Raw genomic sequence first — 19,370 nt, 5'->3', positions numbered from 1 at the left:
AGCACGCTATAGAGACACCAGATATGATTGGCAATGCACACTGGAACAGTTCTGCAGAGCACACACTGTAGGCCTGAGACACCGGCTTGAAGACAAGTAACTGCTATTCAATCTATAACAGTGAAAAACAAATTTTGGTTTTAAAAGCACGCTAAAGAGACACCAGATATGATTGGCAACTGTCAAAGCACGCTGGCACAGGTCTGCAGAGCACACGCTGAAGTAGGCCTGACACCCAGACGCTTGCAGACAACTAACTGATCTTCTATTACAGTGAAAAAAAATGATTTCTTTAAAATCTAAAGCTTAAGCTATTGTTAAAACAGATATGAGTGGTGGCACTGACTGTGCAAATGGGCAAGGCATCCAACCTGACACAGAAGCTGGCTGCAGGCAACTGCTCTTCTATTACAGTGAAAAAAAATTATTTATTTTAAATCTAAAGCTTAACCAATTGTTAAAACAGATATGAGTGGTGGCACTGGGCTAGTGGGCACAGTATCCAATGTGAACCTCACACAGAAGCTGGCAGGCAGGCAACTGCTCTTCTATTACAGTGAAAAAAAATATTTATTTAAAATCTAAAGCTTAACCAATTGTTAAAACAGATATGAGTGGTGGCACTGACTGTGCAAATGGGCAAGGCATCCAACCTGACACAGAAGCTGGCAGGCAGGCAACTGCTCTTCTATTACAGTGAAAAAAAATTATTTATTTTAAATCTAAAGCTTAACCAATTATTAAAACAGATATGAGTGGTGGCACTGGGCAAATAGGCACAGTATCCAATGTGAACCTCACACAGAAGCTGGCAGGCAGGCACCTGCAATTACATTACACAGGGAAAAAAAAAAAAAAGCAGCCTGATGTTATAGCCCTAAAAAGGGCTTTTTGGGGTGCTGTCCTTACAGCAGAGATCAGATGAGTCCTTCAGGATTGTAGTGGACACTGAATACCCTAGCCTAGCTATCAATTTCCCTATCTAATCAGCAGCAGCTAAACTTTCCCTCCTCTCATTAAGCATGCATCTTCCGAATGAATCGAAAATGGATGCTGGGAGGGAGGTTGGAGGGTGTGGAAGGGAGGGAGTGCTGCTGATTGGCTGGAATGTGTCTGCTGACCGAGAGGCACAGGGTCCAAGTTTGCCCAATGATGACGAATAGGGGGCGGATCGAACTGCGCATGTGTCCGCCCGCAGCGGCAAACGCGAACACGCTAATTTCGCCAGGAACTGTTCGCCGGAGGACAGTTCGGTACATCACTAGTGTTAAATGATGCAAATAGTATCACTAAGCTCCAGCCCACCCATATAGGTGTGTCATTATTGATTCTCATAGAGAATCACTGGAGCATGGCCATTAATTAGTGATATCGCGAACATGACATTTTGAACATGAAATAGACTTCAATAGGCAGGCAAATTTTAAAACCCACAGGAACTCTTTCTGGCCACAATAGTGATGGGCCCCCACCCACCTGAGCGGTGGGTGGGGGCCCTAAACAAGAATAAGGGGCCGACCTAATGTCCTCCCCCTTGGCCCCCACCCCTGAGCGGTGGGTGGGGGCCATAAACAAAAGTAAGGGGGGGAGGACCTACTGTCCTCCCTCTGGCCCCCACCCCTGAGTGGTGGGTGGGGGCCCTAAACACAAATTGGGGGAACCTAATGTCCTCCCCCCTGGCCCCCACCCCTGAGCGGTGGGTGGGGGCCCTAAACACAAATTGGGGGGGAACCTAATGTCCTCCCTCCTGGCCCCCACCCGTGAGCGGTGGGTGGGGGCCCTAAACACAAATTGGGGGAACCTAATGTCCTCCCCCCTGGCCCCCACCCCTGAGCGGTGGGTGGGGGCCCTAAACACAAATTGGGGGGGGACCTAATGTCCTCCCCCCTGGCCCCCACCCCTGAGCGGTGGGTGGGGGCCCTAAACACAAATTGGGGGGGACCTAATGTCCTCCCCCCTGGCTTCCACCCCTGAGCGGTGGGTGGGGGCCCTAAATACTAATAAAGGGGGGACCTAATGTCCTCACCCCTGGCCCCCACCCCTGAGCGGCGGGTGGGGGCCCTAAATACCAATAAGGGGGGACCTATTGTCCTCCCCCCCCGCCCCCACCCCTGAGCGGCGGGTGGGGGCCCTAAAAAAATGTGTCCCCCAGGTGACTAGGGGTCCCCAAACCCCTAGTCACCCCCTCCCCCCCAAAAAAATGATCCCCCTACCTACCCCCCTCACCCTAAAACTAATGAGGGGGGAACATTTAACCAAGAACCTGTAAAAAAAAAAAAATAACTTACCATTCGATGTTTTCTTTCTTCTAAAATCTTTTTTCAGCCCCAAAAAAGGCCAAATAAATATCCATAATAACCGACGCAAAAAAAAAGCGCAAAAAAATATAATCCATCTTCACCCGGCGAGGGCTCCACGCAGACTGAGCTCTGCCGGGCGGGGGAAGGCTTATAAAGCCTTGCCCCGCCCTGCAATTAGGCTCAGAGCACTCTGATTGGTGGGTTTAAGCCATCCAATCAGAATGCTCTGACAGGTAAATGAAGAGACTGACAGGTCCAACCCCCCCTAAATTGTGTTTAGGGCCCCCACCCACCGCTCAGGGGTGGGGACCAGGGGGGAGGACATTAGGTGTGTCCCCCAAACACAGGTTACTGGCTATGGGGGGATAATGTATAATAAACACAGGTTACTGGCTATGGGGGATAATGTATAATAAACACAGGTTACTGGCTATGGAGGATAATGTATAATAAACACAGGTTACTGGCTATGGAGGATAATGTATAATAAACACACACAAAAAAAAATGAATGCAGCTTCAGAATCAATCTAAATTGTATGCTGTCTAGGAGGTGGGAGGGTCTGGGAGGGAGGGTCTGCTGCTGATTGGCTGGAATGTGTCTGCTGACTGTGAGGTACAGGGTCAAAGTTTACTCAATGATAATGAATAGGGGCAGACCGAACATCGCATATGTTCGCCGTCCGTGGCGAACGCGAACAAGCTATGTTCGCCAGGAACTATTCGCCAGCGAACCGTTCGGGACATCACTAATTATTTCTAAAGTACAAACAGTCCGGCTGAAATACAGGAAGCAGGGAGAACGCAAACGGGGAAATTACATAAAATCAGGAGGAGCAGAAAAGCTAATCAAATAAATATATATATGTTTATTTAAATAAATAAACATAAAAACATAGAATGTGACGGCCGATAAGAACCAATAGGCCCATCTAGTCTGCCCAATTTGAAGTAAAGTATTACTTTACTGAGAGGGTAGTGGATGCCTTCCAGCTGAAGTGGTAGCCTTCCAGCTGAAGTGGTAGATGTTAAAACAGTGAAGGAGTATAAGCATGTGTGGGATAGGCATAAGGCTATCCTATATTTAAGATAAGGCCAGGGACTAATGTAAGTATTTAGAAAACTGGGCAGACTAGATGGGCCGAATGATTCTTATCTGCCGTCACATTCTATGTTTCTAATATTTAAAAAAGGTATTTCTAAAGCAAATTTTTACACTGTTTAGGGGGGAAAAAACATTTAGTGACAGTAGGTTTACTGTTGGGGGGGGGGGGAGAGTGGGACAATGATATGCATTTTTTTTTACCTATACTGTTCCTATAATATGATAATGGAGGAGTTACACCATTTTCTATTTAAAGGGGGTGGGGGCAGCAGAATGTGCGAATGATGCAGTTAAACTTTACTTATCTCCGCCTTCCTATCACTTATGATCACTGTGTATGTTGTCAGAGCAAGATAATGGCCCTAAGGGTTAGACAGGGGACATGAAACTATGAATTTGCTTGACCCATTAGCTAACTGGTAACTTGCCTAGGGCCCTGTTGGATCTTAATTCTTCTCTGTATGACGGTGAAGTTCAAAGATCTTTGTTCGCTGTAGATTTGTGGTCACTGAAAAGATGAGGGCAACCTTTCATTGCCAAGCCTCATACTCACATGCAGGGCAAATATGTGCAGTATACTGTTAAAGTGTGCATCAGCTGAATGTTTTCCTACACATGGATCACTCTGAGAGCAAACGCATGCTGGTAACTTATTGGGAAGGAGTTAATCCTAAGTGCTTCTGGCCCAGAGCAGTTACATTTAGCTTTTTGATAGTGATCACTGTGCATGTAACAGTTCCACTGCGATTAACTGCATTTCAATATGGTAAGGTCACTGGTCCTCTGGGACCAGCTTCTTTTGTTTGTGTTTTACACATAGGACAGTGGTCCTTTTAAGGGTTTAATTGAAAAGTGGGGGCAGCAGAATGTAGGAATGGTCCAAGGGAGGGGGGAAAGTAACTTTTATACAGCCCCTGTCACCCCTCCACAGTCCCTGTCACCCCACCGCCGCCCCTGTCACCCAACTATAGACACTGTCACCCCACCACAGCCCTTAAATATAAATACATTAGGGGTGCATTGGGGATACTGGCTCTGTCTGTAACTACCACTAAAACTGTGTATATATTAACATAAAAACAAACAAACCACATCAGTAAATATTCTCTAATTTCAGGTGTGGGTTGGCTCGGTCACAGAAGTTACTTCCGAGGACCTATCTGCTGAGGATAAGGACTCTCCTCCAGCAGATCTTGCGTATTCCATTACTCCACCAAACAATGGCTACCTGGCACTAAAATCTGATCCCAACAAAAGTATACTCAATTTCACCCAGGAACACATAAATGAAGGTCATCTTGTATTTGTACATAGTGGTAAGTTCTATAATATTTTACGGTAAGGTATCCCTGCACTAGAACATCAACTTTTTGTGTATAGTATACAGAAATCAATTGGTGACTGCTGTTCAAGCCTAGGACCTTGTGCATTTGTACATTGTACATTTTGTACAATAAATGCCTGTAAATACTGTTATTAATATATTTAATAAGTCTGATAATAGTTTTACAAGTAAAGTGTAACATTAACCACCTCCCACCCTCCAACACCCCAATCTTTTGGTGTAATCCCCACCTTTTTTTTTCTCTTTAATTTCATTATTCATTGTTGGTGTTTGTAAATACAGTGAACTTCAGCCATTTTTTTAAAAACTTGACTACCTCAGATTTGTCTTTCAGATGTTAAAGAATTATTAATTATTTGTCCCACTGCACCTGGTGTTTGATATTGATATATTCAGTCCAGTATATTTGCATGCATAAGGATTGCATTGGTGTTTACTGCAACAATGACAAAAAAAGTGTGCCGATACTTCTTTCTCTCAGTTATATAAAAAATATCTAGGCATAAGACAAGTAATGTAATGCTTTGTGTAGGATTATTACATTTTATATTTTTTTCTTTTGTTTTTTTGTAGATATAACATTGACTAGCCTAGATAGCATAAAGTTGAATACCTATGATTAAAGTACATTGCACCCAGAATATTTGGAAAGATAATTTCCCAGGCAGTGTAACGACACTTATTTTTTTTCAGCAGATAATGACTGCAAATACCTTTTAAACATATTTTAGCCATTTTCTATGCATATGTTTTTAGTGTGTATTTTAATCGTATATCTCAGAATTTATGCATCTCTGAGTCTATACTCATTTCTTTTCAGGAGCAATGTCGGGGGGGTTTAACTTCCAGGTCACAGATGGTTTGAATTTTGCACCACGGCAAATCTTTAGTATCACCGCAAGGACCCTTGTCATAAACATAGAAGTTAACAAAGGATTGGGAGTATTTCCAGGTAATTTGTCTTTAAATAATACTTTCAGATATTTAGAGGAACACTGTAGCTTTAGGAATACAGGCTTATATTCCTACAGTGCCCCTGTCACTAGTTATATTCAGCTCCCCCATGTTGCCATAAAATTGTTATAAAAGGGTTTTGGCTTACCCTTTTTAGCTCCGAGACTCCCTCTGCATTTCTGCCATCTCCATCTCCAGCAATGTCATAGAGGAGGCACCACTTCCTCCATCATTAGGGACCTGATGCAAATGTGGGATTCCCTGTGAGCTGCAATGTGACGTGACCAAGTTTTATTTGATCAGTGCAGTGTAAGCACCTATAATGGCTTAACCCTTCAAAGTAGACATTGCCCTTTCTGCAAAATGGCAATGTTTTGCTTTGAAGGCTAACATACAGGACCACTGCCCCCAGACTACTTAATTGTAATGGAGTAGTCTGGATGACTTTTGTGTCCCTTTAACCCAGAAAAGTATATGTATCGCCTAAGTGCTTCCTGGGGTACAGATGTTATTTTTTCAATATCTACACTTATCAGCCACAACAATAAAACCACTTACAGGTGAAGTGAATAACATTGATTATATTGTTACAATGGTACATGTCAAGGGGTGGAATATATTAGGCAGCAAGTGAACAGTCAGTTCTTGAATTTCATGTGTTGGAAGCAGGAAAAATGGGCAAGTTAAAATATCTGAGTGATTTTGACAAACAGTGATGACTAGATGGACTGGCCAGATCATCTCCAAAACAGCAAGTCTTGTAGGGTGTTCACAATATGCAATTGTTACCCACAAACCGGCATCAGGATCATTGGTGCCCAAGGCTTGTTGATGCATGTGGGGAGCAAAGGCTAGACCATTTGGTCCGATCACACAGAAGAGCTACTGTAGCTCATATTTCTGAAAAATGTAATGCTGGCCATGATAGAAAGGTAAAAACTAAAGTAAAAAGTTACTTTCGGACTATCCCAAGGCCCAATGCACATTTAAATAACTGGAGGTATGTTAGTATCACTAAAGTGGCCATTTAAGTGTAATCTCATCTGCCAACGTCAAGGCAAAGCCTCCTAGGGGAGTCCTACACTAACAATTCACCTTGCTGCTTTCAGCTAAAAGGTAAAATCTCTGAGACAAAGGTTATTTTTTCACCCTCTACACACTTATTAACCCTTAATAGGGAACACATGGGGTGGGCGGCAGGACCATAACATGGCTGTGTAATACAAAAGCAAATACAAACATGCAAAATTAAACCCTGCTCTCCAACTCCCACTACTCCTGGGCAGCAACAAGGACTATAGTAGACATCAACCCAATCAATACAATAAAAACCAAATCAAAATGTTACTTGTGCACTATCCCATATCTCTATGGACATTTAAATAATTGATAGAAAGGTGTCAGAACACACAGTGTATCACAGTGCATTTCTACAAAGCCGCAGACCGGTCAGAGTGCTTATGATGACTTCTGTCCACTGCCGATCTGCCGCTGGATCATTGAGCAAGAAGGTTGCCTGGTCTGACAAATAACATTTTATTTTAGATATGGTGGTTGGTCGGGTGCGTGGTTTACCTGGGGAAGAGAAAAAGGCAGGACGGCAGTAGCTCTGGACAGTGTTCTCTTGGGAAACCTCGGGAAGTCAAAAAAGGGCAACCCTGCTTACATTATTCGAGTTTATGGTTTTTTTTTATTATTATTGTTGTTGTTATACTTTTTACAGATTACACTGCCCACAATTTCCTTCATACTATAGTTAGCTCTGACTTTTGTATTGTGTTTTTCAGGAACCAAGAAGGGTATTTCTTCTGATGTATTAAAAGCAGTAACTAATGATGAAGATAATATGAGGAACAGGACAGTAACATTTACTGTTGTCAGTCCACCAAAACATGGACAAATTGTAAAGTTAACCACACCGAACAGAACTGAGGAAGTCTCTAGTTTCACACAAGAAATGGTTTGTATCCCACAATGTATAAGTTTCTACATTTAAACAAACAATATGTGTTCCAGAGATACACCATATTTGTTTAGCAAGCTTCTCACGAGCAAGAATAGTTTGAAGTGACTCTTAGTTTAAACTAGTCGAGATCTAACAATTCAATACATTAATGGTTTGATAGCAGATACAGAAGTAGATCATTTCAAATATTGGGAGCTAAGGGAAGCTTTTTTTTCTGGATGGTTTTTCCACCTTTTTAAGTCTTATAAAAGTATTCTAGACTCTCTTTGGTTTTATAATATTCATTAAAAAAAAAAAAAAAACAGTTTTCAAAACATGGACTTCAGCCCCCCCAAAACATCTTCATTGGAATTGTTATTTTAACAAACTGTTTGAATTATTATGAAACTTTTTTCTGAAACATCACTAGAATACTTATATGTTCAAAATATAATATGTAAAAGTCGCCAACATTTCAACCTAAATCCACTCTTCACCTTTCCTGCTTCATTCAGACTGGCTTATCTGTGAATCTCCCACTCACTATGAGCAGCATACTCATGCCAACTCCACACACATCTGCAATAACTAGTCAACCTCTTGTACTTTAGAAATAATTAGTGATGTCCCGAACGGTTCGCTGGCAAATAGTTCCTGGCGAACATAGCTTGTTCGCGTTCGCCACGGACGGCGAACATATGCGATGTTCGGGCCACCCCCTATTCGTCATCATTGAGTAAACTTTGACCCTGTACCTCACAGTCAGCAGAAACATTCCAGCCAATCAGCAGCAGACCCTCCCTCCCAGACCCTCCCACCTCCTAGACAGCATGCAACTTAGATTAATTTTGAAGCTGCATTCTTTTTTTTGTATTATTTTTTTTGTGTGTTTGTGTTTATTATACATTATCCTCCATAGCCAGTAACCTGTGTTTATTATACATCATCCCCCATAGCCAGTAACCTGTGTTTATTATACATTATCCCCCCATAGCCAGTAACCTGTGTTTATTATTCATTATCCCCCCATAGCCAGTAACCTGTGTTTATTATACATTATCCCCCCATAGCCAGTAACCTGTGTTTATTATACATTATCCCCATAGCCAGTAACCTGTGTGTAATATAGAGATACTGTGTGTAATACAGAGATACTGAGTGTAATACAGGGATACAGTGTGTAATACAGGGATACAGTGTGTAAAACAGAGATACTGAGTGTAATACAGGGATACTGTGTGTAATATAGAGATACTGTGTGTAATACAGAGATACTGAGTGTAATACAGGGATACAGTGTGTAATACAGGGATACAGTGTGTAATACAGGGATACAGTGTGTAATACACAGATACTGAGTGTAATACAGGGATACTGTGTGTAATATAGAGATACTGAGTGTAATACAGGGGTACTGTGTGTAATATAGAGATACTGAGTGTAATACAGGGATACTGTGTGTAATATAGAGATACTGAGTGTAATACAGGGATACTGTGTGTAATACAGGGATACTAAGTGTAATATAGAGATACTGTGTGTAATACAGAGATACTGAGTGTAATACAGGGATACTGAGTGTAATACAGGGATACTGTGTGTAATACAGGGATACTGTGTGTAATATAGAGATACTGAGTGTAATACAGGGATACAGTGTGTAATATAGAGATACTGTGTGTAATACAGAGATACTGACTGTAATACAGGGATACAGTGTGTAATACAGGGATACAGTGTGTAATACAGAGATACTGAGTGTAATACAGGGATACTGTGTGTAATATAGAGATACTGTGTGTAATATAGAGATACTGTGTGTAATACAGAGATACTGTGTGTAATACAGAGATACTGAGTGTAATACAGGGATACTGTGTGTAATACAGGGATACTGTGTGTAATATAGAGATACTGAGTGTAATACAGGGATACATTGTGTAATACAGGGATACAGTGTGTAATATAGAGATACTGAGTGTAATACAGGGATACTGTGTTTAATATAGAGATACTGGGTGTAATCAGGGATACAGTGTGTAATACAGGGATACAGTGTGTAATACAGAGATACTGAGTGTAATACAGGGATACTGTGTGTAATACAGGGATACTGTGTGTAATATAGAGATACTGAGTGTAATACAGGGATACAGTGTGTAATACAGGGATACAGTGTGTAATACAGGGATACAGTGTGTAATACAGGGATACAGTGTGTAATACAGAGATACAGTGTGTAATACAGAGATACAGTGTGTAATACAGAGATAATGTGTGTAATACAAGGACTATTGGAGAGGGGCAGTAAATGTAATATAATAGAATTAAGGGAGGAAGACATGAAGAGGGGGGCAGTAAATGTAATATAATAGAATTAAGGGAGGAAGACATGGAGAGGGGGGGCAGTAAATGTAATATAATAGAATTAAGGGAGGAAGACATGGAGAGGGACATGGCACTAAAAGACTGTGTCCACTCCGGGCAGCAGCCAGCTGACCCATGTGAGTCAGGCTGGGGCTGCCGGGAGCGGACAAGGGGGAGATATGTGGCGGGACATCGCCACTAAGTGCCATGTCCCCTGAGTATTCAGAGGTTTGGTTTTATATTTTGTGTCTTCAATATGTACTGTGATGGTTTTCCCTTGTGTATGTCTTGCTATTACTGCATTGCAGAACATTTAAAAGTTGAGAGTTGAGAGTTGACAGTTAACTCCTGGAGCCTTGAATAAAAATTGTCAGTTTACTCCCAGGCTATGTGTCGTGTGGTCCTTGGGAATGGGAATTATGCTGTGTGTCCTGCCTTCTGTATGATGAATCCTGAGTACCAGCAGAGAGCCCTTGGATTAACCCCTGCCGCTCCGCTACAAGGCTCCCATTGGCCCACGTCATTCCAGCACCCCCACACACAAACGTTTTGGGGGCGTAGGCATGACGTTGGCCAATCATTGGTGTAACAGTAGTGTACATTAAAAAAAAAACTAGAAATTTGACTGTGAAATAATAGCAGTCAGTTTCCTTCACACGTGTGCGTTTCAGGGCCTGCCAGGGCACAGTGTAACACCAGTGCAACTCATATCTGGTGTAAAAGTAGTGTACATTTAAAAAAAAAAATGAAGGGGGCTTGTTGTCACCTTTCGGGGACCCTTGGTGTTGTACGTGGCTGGGTGGAGGAAGAGACCTTCAATGACATCAGTGAGGACAAGGAACGGGACATGGCTAGCTTGGTATCCAACCTTGTGCAAATGGGGAGTTTGCGGTTGTGCAAATGGACTGTTTGCGGTTGTTTGCGGTGCGTTAAACGGGGTGTTTGGTCTGTCACTGTGAAGCGGGTGTAACCCTTACACTACCTGATCGATACAACATCATACCTGAATGTTAGGTGATTTATGCCCTTTATGGAAATAAACCAGACTCTGCATCAACTATGTAATTTTCCATGGGAGTTTTGCCATAGATCCCCCTCCGGCATGCCACAGTCCAGGTGTTAGTCCCCTTGAAACAACTTTTCCATCACTATTGTGGCCAGAAAGAGTCCCTGTGGGTTTTAAAATTCGCCTGCCTATGGAAGTCTAAGGCGGTTCGCCCGTTCGCGAACATTTGCGGAAATTCGCGTTCGCCGTTCGCGAACCGAAAATTTTATGTTCGCGACATCACTAGAAACAATGAATATTAATAACTTAAAAAGCCTTAAAAAGGTGGAATAACCATCCAGAACAAAGTTTCCATTAGCTCCAAATATCAGAACACACAGTTCATTGCAGTTTGCTACGTAGCCTCATACCAGTAAGAGGGCTCATGATGACTCCTGTCCACCACAGAAAGCGCCTTCAATGGGGATGTGAGTGTCAGAACTGGACCATGGAGCAATGGAAAAAGGTTGCCTGATCTGTTGAATCAAGTTTAGATCAGGTGGATGGCCAAGTTCATGCGCATCTTTTACCTGGGGAAGAGATGGCAGCAGGATGCAATATGGAAAGAATGCTTGCCAGCAGAGGCAGTGTAATGCTCTGGGCAATATCCTGCTGGGGAACCTCTGGCATTCATGTAGATGTTACTTTGACATGTATTACCTACCTAGAGAATGCAGACCACGTAAACCCCTTCATGTCAATTGTGTTTCCTGATGGCAGTGGCCTCTTTCAGCAGGATAATGCAACCTGCCACACTGCAAAAAAATTGTTCAGGAATTGTTTAAGAAACATAACAAAGTGTTTAGGGTGTTGTATTGGCCTCCAAATTCCCCAGATTTTAATCCAAAAAACTTGCAGGACGTAAAAAGATCTGCTGCTACTGTCTTGGTGCCAAATACCACAGGACACATTGAGAGTTCCTGTGTAGTCCATGCCTCATTGCATCAGAGCTGTTTTGGCAGCACAAGGAGGACCCACATGATATTAAGCAGGTGGTTTTAATGTTATGGCTGATCTGTTAAAGCTGCTCATTTGTATTTTAGTATGACTAAAATCCCAGAATTAATTGTTTCAGAAAACATTTGGTTCAAGCAGCAAAACATTTTTTCATCTATGTTATTTTAATTAATTGTAGCTAAATTCTAAGCACCCATTGGGATCTCATTATTTCCTCCTGCTGGTCATGTGGTGCTTTCCTGGGATGGTTTTGGTTGTTATTTTGCAAATGATAAATTACTTGTTTTTCTTTGGTTTCTGGTGGAACATTTGACTAACCTATGGTGGTACCTGCAATCATCTTGTTCTAAATAATTGTAGATCCAAATTATGTGGGTATGCCCTCTAAAATGTGCTAATTTACATAAATCAATCACATCAAAACACGTTGGATAAACTACTAAAGATATGGTAACTTCATATTTTATACTATTCTCCACATTTTTTAAGATCTCAAGTTCATTTGAAGTTGTGCTTTAAATAACTAAAGTGGAGCCTAATGCCCGGCACCTGAAATTTGTCTTTTTGTTTTGTTCACATATTTCATACAAAACCCTGTAGGGGGAGCCCTTTATTAGCCGTACTGTTTACATAATGTTGAAATAAGTTGCCTGTTTATTTAGATGTACTTAGCATGATTTACAGTAAGACATTTTTTTACAGTAGGGTTTGTGAATTCTACACCTATTTTAGGGCATGCATGATTCAAGGATTGTTATCATTTTAAGGATTTCTGATACCTTTTTGAAAGGTTGTAGAATATTTATTTAAGGATATATTTTTCTTCCAATTCACAAATGTTCAGAATTTTTCCTTTATGCATATTATTAATTTGTGTCCCTTAAATATAATCTAAATACTGTAAGCAAACCTACATAGCATCATAATACAATTCATTCGTGTTGCATTATTTTGGCTCACGAGTGGCAATTTACAATCATCTACAGGGAGACAACTTACACAAAACAAAGTACCAGCAGTTGCAGTTCACAAAGGTGATGTGCTATTAACAAATAACTAGCATGTGCAAGGGAGACAAAAATCTGAAAATGTAAATACCCTACATTCCTCAAAACACATGAATAATATCTTGTTGTTTTTAATACAGTTAAAAACTCAGTTTCTTAAGCCTGTATGTTAGCTAACTGTAGATCGGCTACTTACTGGTTTTTATGTCTTTGCACAGGTCAATGATGGGTTAATATTGTATGATCATACAGATAGAGAATCTGTGGTCTGGAGTACACAGGATTCGTTTTCATTCACCGTTTCTGCTCCCCCAGCTGTCCTGATTTCCCAAGTATTCCTTATCACAGTATCTTATGATATTAGTGATCCTAAGAGATCGACACAACTTGTAGCCAATACAGGTAAACATGTAAATTATATTTTATGCCTTTCTTTAGTACACGTTTCTAGATTGATATGAAGAGTCTTGGAATGGAATCCGCTGTTAAATACAATGTACTAACGTAGATTTGTTTTGTACTAGGTGCTACTGTTGAGGAAGGTGGAAAAAGTCTAATAACTAAGTCAATGTTGGATGCTTCAAATCTTTTGGTCAAGCTTCCAGAATCACAACGCCCCTCCTACGAAGTTTGGTACCAGGTGATATTAATGCCCAGCCACGGAGTAATTATAGTCGGAGATCGGAATATTACAAAAGAAAAACCCAACTTTTCACAGTACATTATCAACAAATTTGGAATTACATATCTACATGATGGCTCAGAGTCTCTCAGTGATAATTTTACATTTGCCACCTGGCTTAACTTAAAAAGCAAATCAGCGGTGAAGCCAGAGGCTGGCGTAGTGGAAGAGATGTTTAACATCACTGTCATAGGTGTAAATGACCAAGCTCCAGAGCTGAAGACAAAAAGACCATATTTGAAAGTCTTGCAAGGGAAAAAGATCGCCATTTCCTCTAACAATCTAAACGTTGAAGATCTAGATAACCCTCCAGCAGATATAAAATACACCATTATAAGTCCTCCTAATAATGGTTTCTTGGCAAAACGAGAAAATTTTAATGTTTCTGTTCAGCATTTTACACAAGCAGATATTAATAATGACAATCTTTGGTTTGTGCAAGATGGAAGCTCTTCTTCTGGACTTTTTTATTTTAGTGTGACTGATGGAAAGCACAAACCTTTGTATAAGCTGTTTAATCTGGAAGTCACTCCTGTTTCGATCACCTTAGTTAACAAAACAAATCTTGCCATTCCTCAAGGACAAACCTTGGTTAACATTACTAATGCTCATTTGGCAGCAGTAACAGATGGAAAGAGCACTGTTATAAGCTATGAAGTGGTACAGCCGTCTCTCTTTGGCAAGCTAATCATAGACGGTATAGCTGTGACCAAGTTTGACCAGAACAACATAGACCTGGGTGAAATAACTTACGAAGTTGGGCACCTTAATGCATCTTATGATAGTTTTGAGATTGTTGTCTTCACATCTGAAAGCAACCTCACAGGTCAGGTGGTTAATATCACAGTGGAACCTCTCTTGAATGTGGGATCGGAGATAAAGATAGCAGCAGGTACAGTTTACACATTAAAGAAAAAAGACCTAGACGCAACTGAATTGGCAAATATTACAAGTAGTGATCCAGAATTCCATCTGCTTGAATCTCCGACATATGCTAGACTTGTACAAAGAAAACATCCCCAAAAGCACGTACTGGAGGTTATTGATATGTTTACTCAAAATGACATTGATACAGGTTGTGTACAATTGGATGTAATTGCCAATGTTACAGATGTTGAAATGCTAAATGACTCTTTTGCTTTCTTACTCAAGGCCAAAAATGTGCCACCTGCAATAGGATACTTCCACTACTCAGTGGTTCCTTATGATTCCCTCTTTGTGACAACAGAAGCATCTATATCAACGAGCAAATCTCAATCATTGCTTACCTCTGTTGCCAGTGAAAAAAATACACTGAATTACTGGCAAAATACTACAACTGCAAATGCACCCATAAAGGTGGTACAGCGGCTTGGGAATCGCAATCGATGGGGAAGCCTGAAGGATGAAGACAATCTTTTCTATGACACAGACACAGTAACCACTAGTTCCTCCAGAAGAGTGACTGTGGCTACCATAAAATCTGTTGCCATAAGCCCTAAATCAGAGCCAAGTCAAGGCAGCAATACACTTTCCATAATTATTCCACTTGTGATATTTGCTATTTTGCTACTGGCTGCCATTTTCTTTGTTTGGTTTTGGCTTCTAAAACGTAAGACAAAAAAGACTAAGCCACATGTCAGAAGCCATTCATATAGCATTGTGCCTCAGGTCCCGAGCCCACACACTGAACGAAGTACAACAGTGCCAACTGTCACAGTAACCCCTCTACAGAAAAGCACGGATTACATCTCTGTGAGCCCAGTATTGTCCACTAGGCATGACCATTCGCCTACTAAATATGACCCATCTCTTACCATAAATGCTCAACAGAACTCCTGGCTACTAATGGATCCTGAAATGATTCAACACTGTAGAGCAACAAATCCTACCCTGAAAACTAATCAATATTGGGTATAGAGAACAAGCCAGCTCAAGACATTTTTTTGTAAGCCCTTGGATGTATTCTATAAATGTTTTCATTTTTATGTTTACTAAAAGCGCGATTATATTTATTTTATTGTCATTTATCTCTTGTGTTTTTTATAGAGTAAGCAGTGTTTCCTGCTTTAACAATTAAACAGTTGATCTATAATCAATGGGCTACTTCTGCTGAATCTGAACTACTGTAGTAGTTGTTATATATCAATGTGTAATTATTATATTTTATTTATAGTTAAATATATTGCAAGCGTCATCTCTGATTCCCAAATTAGATTTATCACTGTTACCTAGAAATACAGTGGAACAAAATGTGTCGTGGCTTTAGATCTATAAATATAAATACATACCTTAGTTTTATTTATTTATTTTTTGTGTATGTATTCAATATCTATGTATATCGCCGTTAATATCACATAAATAACCCCGTTGTTTATTATATGTGGAACAGATACTGTACTGTTGACAAACAACAGTTTGAATGATATACAGTAGAGGCGGTTCACTTGCTGAAGTTAAGTGTTAAAATGGCTAAAGAAAAATATTGTTTCTTTTTATGTGTGTGTATGTTTGTGTGTGTGTTCGCCATAAACATATAGTTAATCAAAGTAAATGTTTCTGTATATAACAGTTGTTAAATTTATTTTACATATAATATAATATTGCATACACAGGTTATTTTACTTGATAGTTCTATACATGTTTTCATGTTACTTTCCATGCAATATATTTAAATATATATTTTATATTGTAGTAAAAGTAGTAAACCAATACACATTGAAAAGCTCATTTGTTACTTTGTTGCCACATTTGTAAATAAAAAAAATTACCTTTTCGTTTTTATTATCTTATGGATGATGCTGATAACATAAACTAGCTTGTAATACAAAAGCATAACATTTGACGATAGATTTATCTAGTTTTTTCAGTTTTTTTCAACTGCAGAAAAATATCTAATTCGATCTTTCTTTAAATTTAAAATACCCTTATAGCCTCTATGATCAAATCTCTTTACTGCATCATATGTACCAGTTCTGCTAAAAAGTCATAATAGCAAAGTATTTAACCAGGAAAGGTACATTGAGATTATTCTGGTTTTCAAGTACGTCCTGGGCATGTTACCGTAGCCCAACATCCAGGGGGTGTTACTATTACCCAATTCAATACCCTATGTGTATGCATGACACCATTAAAAGAAGAGGAGGGGAATTACAGTAATAATTCTCAGTTTTACATTTGATAATTTATACACACCAAGGACAAAGAAATCAAACTTAAAATAGATTCACTAATTAGTCCTGATTGTTAAAATGCCCAATATGTCTAGTATTTCCATTTTTAGAAGTCATAAAATAAATACTGGAAGGAGCGAATTACAACTTTAAAGCTAAAACTTTGCAAAATTTGGCATCCTGACATTAAAACTTTGATTGTCGTCATCAAATCCAAAACTGCTACATAAAAGTATATATTTGTAGAAAGTACATCCCACAGACTTTATAACTACAAACATTTTGACACATTTATAAAACCATTTTATCACCATATTAGTTTTTTTTCCCCCACACGTTGTATTTTGAGGAAATTCACAAACCACACGTGTCCCACTAATGCAATCACCCCATATTTGTATTCTGCTACTGTTCTCGAGTATAATGATACCCTACATTTCATCCCAATCCTAACCCAATATTGTCTCTAATCCAACCCATAATCATACCAGTAATCCAACCCACAATCCTATCTCTAATCCCAGTCCTAACCCCACCTGCTAACAGATTCCCTTTGTTGATGTCTGTAGTGACATCAGCAGAGGAATTTCCTAGCTCATACAGTACAGAGGGCACACAGAGCCCCTTGGACTGTGTGATTGCAACATGAGTGGAAGAGCATTTCTCATTCTGCAGGTCCTCACACAGAGATTTGGGCTGGGCAGCTGGCAGAGTGCAGCTCCGATCCTAAAGCAGAGGGCAAGCAGATAGACCTCACCAGGGTAATTTCAGGAAAGGAATAGGAGGCCCCAACTGACAGAGGAGACCCCCAGATGTCAAACAATACCCGAGAATCTCTTTTATTTTTGCTGTTGGCTGGGGCAGTGGTAGAAATACCACAGCTGAGCGAGATCGCTCAGACGTGGTATTTAAAGGCTATGCAAATAGCTCATCTGTCTGTCTTGGCCCCAAATGACAGATTGTAACCCTAAATATCCACTAATACTTGGGATTCCTTGTACCACCTGAGATTTAACCCCTGCTATATTTTCACTGCATGGCAGTCTGTTGTCACTGGGCATGAAAGCCCTGCGCTGCATGACGAAATAGACAGTCATGTGGTCATTAAGTGGTTAAGAATAAGATAAGACCATAAACTTTGGTAGACACCTGACGCCTAATTAAAGTCCTTCCACAAAACTTCTCTGACATGTATAACACAGGCTATCGCTGAAACTACATATAAAAGCAAAATACAGTTAAACTATTGTGTTAATGGAAAGTAAAAGCCCCCAGCATGTGCAGTATGTGTTCATGTAACTGGTTACAATAGAAGTGTGTGTAACTAGGTCGGTGAGGAGGGCCTTGGTAAAACAAGCTTATAAGGTAAAAGGAGTGCAGATATAATTGCATAAGAGGGACAAGTGCTGTTTCACGCCAGACTTGATGCTAAAGTGCCAAGAGCATATTCTGTATCTAATTATACACATTATTTACCTATCAATTACGTGAGCAAACAAGGTATAATTGTTTGTGGATTAATGAAGATGCAATAATGAGCCATGTGTCTGAAATGGTAAGATTTCTTCTAGATTTGGTAATTGGAATAATGTGACGAAGGAAGCAAAAAGGCACAGGGTGAAATTGTAGCACTGTTTGTCCCTCTATAGAACTGACGTAGAATAGGCAGTACAATTTATGTAGATCCGGGTTGGACAATGTATAGATGCACCAGCTAAGTCTGATCTGGATCTCAAAAGGAACAAACAGACTTCCATGGCATAACGGGAGTTGTAGTTCACAGTTATCTAGAGGTCCTGAGTTTTTGTCTTGAACTAGAATGTAGGGCAGCATTATGGATATGTGAGGCTGATATAGAAAACTGTGTATACATTAAATTGAATGCTCTTTAATTTAAGACCAAGTTGTGTGTACCATGATCGGTACACATTGACACTTGAAAAAAATTATAATATTCCAGGTAGGTTACTAAATATACAGAATTGTTTAACCTCTGGTGCTTAATGGTTAAAGACCTCGGAAGGTTTTGTTTTGTTTTACTTTTTTGTATTCTGTTAGTTAAAGTTTGCTTGAGGTTGCATGACTACTTTCGCCTTAAATAACTTTTCAGAAGCTCAAGAAAGCAGAGCTGTATGCATGATGCATGATTTGCTACAGGAGTCCTTAGCCAGAACCAAGTTATTTATATGATTTAATTGATTAAAGTTTAGAAATACTTTATGACAGTTACAGCGCAGGAACTACATTTTAGAAAGCCTCTTGAATGGTAAAATGCCCTTTTCCACTTTTAATTCCTGTGCCGGTATTTGTTAAAATGCAAGAATCTCTATAATATGAAGACATTGCACAGGAGATCATTGCCCAATGTATCACTGCTTAGTTAGATTCTTCTTCAAGGAAACGCTCAGTACAGTATTCTTATGTGTGTATGTGTGGGTGTTTTTCACAAACCTGACGGTTCATATAAAATTCATGTTCTGTTTGAAATGAGAAACTTGTGATAGTGAGTCAC

The 19,370-nt window shown here is 40.0% G+C and overlaps 1 protein-coding gene across 1 annotated transcript in view; it reads left to right on the top strand.

The window, feature by feature from the left end:
* Positions 1-16,458, top strand: part of LOC134612012 (chondroitin sulfate proteoglycan 4-like) — a 70,196-nt gene extending 53,738 nt beyond the window's left edge. Inside the window, exons 6-10 of the mRNA XM_063456396.1 lie at positions 4,522-4,720; positions 5,570-5,701; positions 7,491-7,663; positions 13,243-13,426; positions 13,549-16,458. Of these exons, the coding sequence (XP_063312466.1) occupies positions 4,522-4,720; positions 5,570-5,701; positions 7,491-7,663; positions 13,243-13,426; positions 13,549-15,605 (2,745 nt within the window). The 3' untranslated portion in view covers positions 15,606-16,458. The remainder of the gene's footprint in view (positions 1-4,521; positions 4,721-5,569; positions 5,702-7,490; positions 7,664-13,242; positions 13,427-13,548) is intronic.
* The last annotated feature ends 2,912 nt before the right edge of the window (positions 16,459-19,370 follow it).

The sequence above is a fragment of the Pelobates fuscus genome, chromosome 5, assembly GCF_036172605.1.
Source record: "Pelobates fuscus isolate aPelFus1 chromosome 5, aPelFus1.pri, whole genome shotgun sequence".
Lineage (NCBI taxonomy): Eukaryota > Metazoa > Chordata > Amphibia > Anura > Pelobatidae > Pelobates > Pelobates fuscus.
The sequence above is the reverse complement of the archived record's forward strand: the minus strand, read 5'-3'. Positions and strand labels throughout refer to the sequence as shown.